Genomic DNA, 9,306 nt, shown 5'->3' with positions numbered 1-9,306 from the left:
TTAACTTTGCATTTTGTAATCTCATTAGCCACTCAGCTAAAGGTCCATCCAAAAACTAACCGAATACTCATGTGGCTGGCTGATGTGGATGCCAAGTCAAACAAAAGAAGTACACGCGAATTTTTATTTAAATTAAAGCATGTTTTATTAAAAAAAATAATAATAAAAATAAATAAAACATGTTTACGGTGGTGACTGTTGCTACAACAGTTTATGGAATTTTCAATTTTTTATTTTTATAAAACATGTTTTAATTCAAATAAAAATCTACCTGTACTTCTTTTGTTTGACTTGGCATCCAAATCAGCCAACCACGTGAGTATTCAATTAGTTTTTGGATGAACCGTTAGTTGAGTGACTAATGAGATTACAAAATGCAAAGTTCAGTGATGAGTGAAGCGATTTTGAAAGTTCAATGACCTTTGGTGGACTTTTCGCAGAGTTCGGCGATGAGTTAGACAATTTTGAAAGTTCAGTGACCTTTTGCGGACCTGGTGCAAAGTTTAGTGACCATTTGGGCTATTCACTCCCTAAATTTCATATATAACTTCACCTAGCCATATTTAGGTTCGTAAAAACTTGAAACTTTATCTTATTATTTAACCAGGCTTTACACTATTTTGAACATATTCCGCATGCTCCCCAAAACTCCCTACCTCCAAAATGGTGTTCTACAATCATTGTTTCTAAAAAGTTTGCATTTTTGTTAAAATTTTACTTTACTTTAATCATGTTTTATGTTTTTTAAGCCTAGGCTTCATCAAGACTTCGTCTAACCTCGTTCAGGCTCATAAAACATTGAAACTTGGTCTTTATCGCATAACCACAATTTACACTTATTTAGAACACATCCCACCTACTCTCGAAACTTCCCAGCCTCCAAACCGTTGTTTTACAACCATTGTTCTAAAAAGTTTGTAAAAGCTTCTGCCTATACGCTTTTTTTGTCTAAGCTTCATCTAAACTTTGCCTAGCATTGTTTAAGTTCGTAAAAGCATGAAAATTTACCTTTTTGCCTAACCACATTTTAAAATACATTCCACTCGCTCCCAAACTCCCCGCCTCAAAATTGTGTTATACAACCATTGTTCTAAAAGGTTCACATAAGTTTTGTCTAGAGTTGAAGATTGACCTTACTCTATTCATGTTTTACGTTATTTACTTCTAAACTTCATCTAAATTTCACCGAATCTCGTAAAAATTTGAAACTTGACGTTGTCATATAATAAAGTTTTAGGCCTTTAAAACACGTGCTTACAACTACAACACGTCATCACCATGGCCATATTGCAGCCTTCAAATTCAATTGTCAGTCTTCAATGCATCTCGGCTTGTGATATTGTTGTACATGCCATCTAGAGCCACTTTTTCCAATTCACAAAATTCAGTTCTTGAAAGAAATCCACATCTCGCCCAATTCAAATATTTTTGGATATTCACATTACATATCTATGCATTTGTCTGTGATGAACTTACAATTTTCTTGGAATATTTTTTATTAGCCTTCTTAAGTACAACAATCAATTGACTTTTATTGGTTTAATTTCTTAACGAATTGAATCCTTGAAAAGATTTATTTTCACTTAAAATCGATTTGGATAGCGGAGGGTCTGGATAGCCTAAGGAAATTTTCACAATATGTATTGCTCTCATTTTGAAAACAATTCTAATAGATTCCTATATATTTGTTGGGAATTGAAACTAATTTCTCGACTTGATCACAAGATTCTTATTCATATAAAATACTAGAAAAAGTAAGGCCGTGATTGGTTTGTCGTTTTCAGCCCATTTTTCGTTTTTCGTTTTTGAAAACGCGGAAAACGCATTTGGTCAGTTATTTTAAAAAACGCATTTTCGACGACGAGTTAAAATTTATAACGCAAAACAACTTTTCTGTGTTTTCATTTATAAATGTTGAAACCGCGAAAAACAAGCTGTTTTCGAGAAAAACTAAAAATCGTTTTGAAAATAAAAATGAAAAATGAAAATGCAAACCAACAATTACTTAAACCTTTGCTTATTGAGCACGTGACTCATTTTTCGAATTGTAACACATATTTTACAAGTGCATATCAGTGTAAATGTTTTCAGGTGTTACCAGGAAAGAAAAATTCCTCGGATCTTGCAACTGTCATTCTAGGTTGATGTATAGAGATTTCCAAAGTCTAGTTTCTGAAAATGTTTGTAAAATATGCTAGTGACCAGCGCTCAGTCACATAACAAAAAAATGCCCTCGTCGAAACCCAAATAAAGATGTAAGGCAATTTCGATTTAAGCTTCAAGTTTTTATTACTTCTCCATCCCATTTATATAAGCTTATTTTGTTTTTCACACGGATTAAGAAATATTCTTTAGCCCTTGTTTGTCAACCATTCTCCCACATTATTTCTTCTACAGTACTCATTTTCAACCACACATTCTCCATTAAAATAATATTACACATTATCAAAAACTTTTCCTTCTTTTTTAACCAACATTTCAACATCAATCACTATTTCATACTCCAATTTTTGAAATTAAAGGACCACAAACAAGGCCTTAATGTTATTGAAAAAAAAAATTGCCAATAACTTTCATAGTTTACCCTTGTTTATATTTGTACAATTTCAGGGCTTATTTGTGAGTGATTTTTCCTTCCAAAAAATTGATTTTTTGACCGTTATTTCACTATTCCGGCCATCATATTTGACTTCTTCTTTCACAGATGGATCCCACTTTTCTCCTAACGGTCAAAAAATCAATTCTCAAAATCACTCCCAAACATGCTCCCAAAATTAAGTGAAAATATTTGTCATAACTAAGCAAATTAAATAAGGATATATTAGTAAACGAACAAAACAAAACAAGCTCAATAAAGAAACATTAACTGAGACAAGAAAATGAGGAAAGTAAGCATATATAAATGAGATAGAGGGAATAGTTGCTTGCATGCCGTCGATCGCACATTGATAAAGTGCTTTTTGTGCTGATTGATGGGTCTATATTAGGATACAGTGTACCAAACGCACCTTAAGTGCATCATCTCTTTGCACTCTTCAGGTAAGCTTAATTGCCTCTTGATTCCAATTTTCAAGACTCGATGATTAAATAAATACCAAAGGAGAAACTCTTTCCAATAACCAAATAAAAGAGAAATGCAAAAGAAAAATGATTAGATCTTATGGCAGCAAACACTAATTTGCTTCATGAATCGACTGTCTACATCATAAAGTATTTGGTGATAGCAAGAGTCATATAGATGACATGAAAAATGGATTTCAAAGAGGAGGAAAAGAATTTGAATTACATGTTGTGTTTCTAGAATTGTGCTAAAGCATTCACTAGTTGAACAACCAATAACCCGTATTCTGCAATCGAAAGTAAAACTAAGCTACAGTACTCGAGATTTTCAGTTATCAAAACAACCATATAAAAGGCAAACAAGATAATTGGGACACAACATGTGAGAATTTGTCCACGATCCACACCTCATCGGCTTGAACCCAGTAGGCTGACTAATTGTACATTACAAGCACGAGGAAAAAGAATTCGAAACGAAATGTTATGATCCTGCACAAATTCTTCCATGTTACGAAGAGAAAACAGACCCGAACATTTATATTTGTGAATCATAAACTACCTTACCTGCCTGTCTACCATCGATCTAACGGAATTCGTCATGGTATCCATAATCATCTTCATCATCGTTAAATACAGCACTATAGAAAACGTATGGACTCTCAATCATCTCTTTCAAGCTCAGACGACCATCTTTATCTGAATCAGCCTGCAAAAATATCAGTTTTATATTTTCAGCACTGTCCTCACTGTTCATCACTAGGCAGAAAATTCACTAAAGTCTGATTATGGAGCCATCACTTTTCAACATACAATTATTAGGACAATTAATAGGAATTTCACTCAATGGGTTAACCTGGATTCTCTCAATTTAATTGACATAGACATGTTGATACCAATGAGTCTGAGAACATTGTCAGTTCATTGATAGAGGAAAATTAAACAAGAAAGGGATGAAAATACAAACTGAAAAGTCACTTGTGGAATTTCTGAAAAGTGTGAAAGTGAAGTCACAGAACTGATTCCAAGATCACATTGGTTTCAGGGTAACAATGTTTGTAGCACACAGACGTTACTTTATTTCAATTCCTTACTATCCGCATTTACAATTGTCAAGGTAGCTAAATGTTTTTGACTTCTGTTCTCATTTCAAGCATTTAATTCAGGATGAAGATTACGAGTTAGAAAAACGTCTTCGTGACCACGAAAAGTGCATATGGGTTGACAAAGAATGTGCCCTGAGGATGGTTCCTAAAAAAAAATTTCAAGTTTGAAAAATTTCAAGATCCGATGTTTCGATGGCAGGTCATAATTGAGCACCTGTTTGATTCCCATTATTTTCAAACTCTTTTTTCTACAAAATCATTTTTAACCATACATTCACACAGTAAAATATTTTACACGTAAATCCAAAACTTTTTCTCTACTTTTTAACCACACATTCTCCACATTCTCCTAAAACACTATTCAAAAATCTCTTCTTTTTTTAAAAAGAATGGCCATCAAACAGGGAATGAATAAGGATTACCCTTTTGTTTAAATTTAAAAAAAGAAATTGTGATTACAACCAAACATTCACTCGACCACCCTGAAAGGAACCTACTGTTTTACAACACGTAAGTGGAAATTAACCAGCAGTTAGGACATGCACACACACATGGGGCAGCTCACAATTTGTATCGTGCACTTCTCTTCCTATTCAAGAGATTAATTTTTTTGCAGTAAGTCGAAGGTTCAATGGCAACTATTTTCTCCGACGCTGCCAAATATACCTTAGACAAAACCCCTTAAGTTGGCTAAATAAATTCTTTAAAGATTTAGGAGACATCAAGAAGTTGGGCTCCAACGCCACCAAAAAAACCTTAGACAAAACCCCTTACGTTGGCTAAATAAATTCTTTAAAGATTGTAGGAGACATCAAGAAGTTCGGCACTTTATCATGAATCATCTAGGGCTGGGCAAATCCCCCGAACCGAACCAACCGAGCCGAACCCGATCCGAACCCGACGGTTCTTGTCAAATTAGATATTCGAACGGGTATCTGAATTGAGAATCGATAGATACGGTTCGGTTCTCGGTTCTAGACCAAGAACTGAAGAATTGAATAAGAACCGAATCTTTCTAATTTTTTTTATTTTGAGTAAATCAAATTATTTTAATTTTAATTTTTTCTAAACAAATTAACAATTTCTAAATCCAAATTTTTGACCCAATAATTTGTTTCATTTCTAATTTTTAAAATTTTGGCTCAATTACCCATTTTATTGTTTCATTTCTTAGCCCAACAAGATCCAATCCACTAAATAACCCTAAACACCTACACTAAAGTATATAACGTTGTCTAGACTCTCGCACTCACTCTCACAACTTCGCTAACATTCCAAAACCTATATAATCATCGGCCGACATTGTGAGCTCCGATCGAAACTGTGACCTCCACCGACTGAAACTTTGACCGTAGCGATCATTTGAACAAGATAGTCTACTAGTATCTGACATTCCAAAACCATTGAATGTATCATTAGTTGTATTTATATAATGTTGTTATAAATTATAAAAAATTTAATTATAGTACAGAACCGAACCGAATCGAACCGAACCCAAACGGTTCCATAATTATATTTGGACCTGACGGTTCCATTTACTAGATACCCGAAAATTTTGGTTCGGTTCGGTTCGGTTCTCTTTAGAACCGAACCGAACCGAACCGACCCGTGCCCACCCCTAGAATCATCTACTCAAGTGTAAGGAGCCACCAATTATTTTAACATTGATAGTTGCAACTGAGAAAGGAATCAAGAACCTCAATGCATTGCATTACATCACTTTCAGACAACACAAGCACCCATGTTGAAAATAGTCAGTCTGCTTAATGTGCACATATAATTATTGACCACAAGTTTATCCCAAAATGTATTTGTCATCATTAGAGCACTGAAATAGTTGTACACGTGACTCCAGGACATTCATTCATAGTAGAAATATAATGCCAACCTCCAAAAGTCAAATTAATGAAAGCATTTAGCCTAGATTAACCATATAGATAATCTAAGAAGCGATATGCCCATATAAAACTTCTCCTCAGATCAATTTCATCAAATCGAAAAGACTACAATAATCAAACTAGTCAAATGGAAATGCAATAAATACCTGTTGCATGATGTACTCTGCCTGTTGTTTAGCGTAATAGCGCTCTGATGGATGAAGTTTTCCAATAATGGGTAATAATTCTTCATGAGACAAATATCTACAGCATAAGAAATTCGGGTTATATATAATTGATATACCCTTTACCCATCATCTAGCATAAAATCCATTTGAACAGAGATGTCTAGATTATCACCCGTCACCATCTTTGTCAAGCTGCGTAAACAATTTCTTAGCTGGAGCCTCCAATGTATCATCGGATTCGTGTGAAGAATTATGCGCCTCTTCATCATAATTTCTCACCAAATCAAAGAGCCCGTGGAAAAACTCTTTGAAGTTAACCTTACCATCTCTATCACTATCTCTTTCCCTGTAAAATTGAAATAAATAACAAATTAAGGGAAAGTGTGGTAGAAAAATTATAACATAGTAATGTCTCACAATGACAACAATGATAACAGCACTAGCAAATGATAATAAGAGACAACTATAGCTCACAAATCACAGCAAGCGAATGTAATTTAGCAACACTAACAAGCATTGACATTTGTCATCAGAGAAAGTTTAACTCTGAACAGTGACTACTTTTCAATATGTGATTGGAAAGAATATACAGGGACATTGATTTTATTGTTTGATCGCTATATTTTTATATTTATTTATATTTTTTTTTTTTTTTTTTTTTTTTTTTTATTATTAATTTTTTTTTTTTGAGAAGGGAAATGTTCTATTTCTATCTCAAAAATTTGATGCTCAACTATGTTCTTCAAGTTTCAAAAAGCAATTTTATCAGATAGTTCATTCATGATGACAACACTGTCAAAGTATGAAAAACTACAAAGGTTTCATCTTTGAGATCATAATAGTAAAATAAAGTTATACAACTTTTAGAATTTGGATGTCTTCAAACTCCATTTTAGGTCTATGAAAGGGAAGAATAGCACAATAGATGAGCACAAGCAGCATCAAAAAATTATATAGATATAGATACTATCTAAAAGTGCCTGTCGCCAAAAAAAAAAGAAATGCAACAGGAACTAAATAATTCCATCAATATTCATAAAAGTAGTTAAGAAAAGTTATGGCACCTTATCTCTTCCTTGCACAACCACTGAAGTAATTTGGGATTGTTGGTATCAGCCGGATGAAGAAAGCTATAAGCAAAAGGAAAACAATATATTTGAGTAGTTTATGAAGAATATTAAACATATGGAACCAAGAAAACTATTAAATCCTTTACAGGTTAAACTTCCAGCTGAATAAAAACTTACTCATTGAACTCGGTGATATTCAGAAGACCATCTCCATCCACATCAGACGCATTAAAATGCTCCTCTTTCCACCAGCCCATATCATATCCAAACGAATTGTTATCTGGAGTAAGAGAATCAAGAACGACATATTAGAAAGTATGGAACCTATTGTTTTAATTGAGGGGTGTGGTCAGTTCTCATTGTCAAGCCCAATTACAAGGAATTGTCATATGCTGCAGAAGGGTTTAACTAAATGATGTAGTTCCCAGACAAGCAAGCAAATGTTGTTTGAAAGGGACACTTCTACTGCATAAATTGAATCACACGACAAATGCGCACTTGATATGATCTTCATTTCTGAAATATTTTTTTTGTGACGTGAAAATTAGGTTTTATAACACATTCAGCTCCAAATAGAAATGAACAGTTCAAAACCATATTTCCAACAAAGTTAGGCCTGTTTTCTTCCCTCCATTGGATTTGACAGATTATGTTCAAGTACTCAACTAAACTAGTTGTCACTTGCACTACCATTATTGGTTTTGAGCTTCCCAATCACTCGATCATAGCATTCACAATAACATAGTATAAAGTAAAAATCCTCAAATAACTAGGCAAGAAGCTTAAAACTCTATAAAAACTTTATTGGAATTATTTTAATTCACGAAAAAATGAACAAGATCGAAATAACTAAAATTCTATAAATAAATAGAGGAAAAGAAAAGGATTCAAGTATGACAGAATGAAATTGAAATTGACCTGATTTTGTAACCCAGCCGGGGGCCTCGTACTCAGCGTACGAGACAAACCCATCTTTATTCTTATCATGAACCTCCATCTCCCTTTCAGTCCGATGCAGAACCTCCCGCTGGCTCTGCTGCAAGTTCCACTCAGTCAGCTCGTGCTCACTCACGTACCCATCCATAGGGTCAACATCGATCTTGGGGAACAAGACCACCAATCTGTTGGTAATATTAAACCGTTCTTCATCATTCACGTAGTCCTCGGCATTCATGAAGTCCTCCCACTCGGGCTGAGACTCCTGTCCGGGAGCCTCCTGGTGAGTCGACTCGGCTGGAACCAGCAACTCGGGATGGTGGATCTGAAAGTAGTTGTGCTCCCACTGCTTGTCCTCACGATGGCGCTCGATGTCAGCTATCAGGGGGTCAAAAGGGACGGGTTCGCGGTGTTGGTGATGGGGTTCCGCCGTGAAATTGAAGTTGGACCTGAGTCTAAGGCGGCGGTGGCGGTGAGCACGGTGGGACTTGTTGGAGGAGCGGGAAACGAGAATTAGGAGGAGTATTGTTACTGTAATGTAGATGATCAATGAGACTCTGCCCATCTTCTCATCTATCTATATAGAAATACACACAAACACAGAGATTTGCAGAGAGCAAAGCCCGAATTTCGTTATATATGATCGTCAAAGTAGCATTATTCTTACCGTTTATGTTCTAGAGTCGTAATTGTTTACGTCTCCGTGAACTTGAAGGTAGATCTGCTGTAGTTAGAGATTTACTTTTGGAGTTTTACCATTAAAAAGAAGTGGAAATAAGTGTACCTTTTCATTTTGTCCTTGATGAGGATAAAAAGTAAATTTTGATAAAATTTGTTAAATTGTATAATTAAAAAGTTGGTAGATCCTATAGAATACATGATCAAAATTAATAGTTAACTTCAATTTAAATTAAAATTTCTACCAAACAAGAGCTAAATATATTTTAGTTGTGCTATAACAACCCCCCTCCCCCCCAAAATCTAAGGTTACTATTTTTAATTAAATATTTTTATCCTAAATTATAAATAGAATTATTAAAAAATGCTCAAATCATGGTGATTTTACGACAAC

The 9,306-nt window shown here is 34.5% G+C and overlaps 1 protein-coding gene across 1 annotated transcript; it reads right to left on the bottom strand.

Moving 5' to 3' along the window:
* Positions 1–3,233: 3,233 nt before the first annotated feature.
* On the bottom strand, positions 3,234–8,935 carry LOC111395411 (calumenin). The gene is made up of 7 exons (XM_023021388.1): positions 8,217–8,935; positions 7,476–7,578; positions 7,293–7,358; positions 6,401–6,574; positions 6,208–6,304; positions 3,625–3,766; positions 3,234–3,549 (listed from the first exon to the last, which is right to left on the bottom strand). Exons 1-6 carry the CDS (start codon positions 8,797–8,799, stop codon positions 3,644–3,646), a joined length of 1,146 nt encoding a protein of 381 aa, XP_022877156.1. The 5' UTR covers positions 8,800–8,935; the 3' UTR covers positions 3,234–3,549; positions 3,625–3,643.
* Positions 8,936–9,306: the final 371 nt, after the last annotated feature.

The sequence above is a fragment of the Olea europaea genome, chromosome 6 (genome assembly GCF_002742605.1).
Source record: "Olea europaea var. sylvestris chromosome 6, O_europaea_v1, whole genome shotgun sequence".
In the NCBI taxonomy this organism is placed as follows: Eukaryota; Viridiplantae; Streptophyta; class Magnoliopsida; order Lamiales; family Oleaceae; genus Olea; species Olea europaea.
Note: the sequence above shows the minus strand (reverse complement) of the source record. Positions and strands in the feature narration are given on the sequence as shown.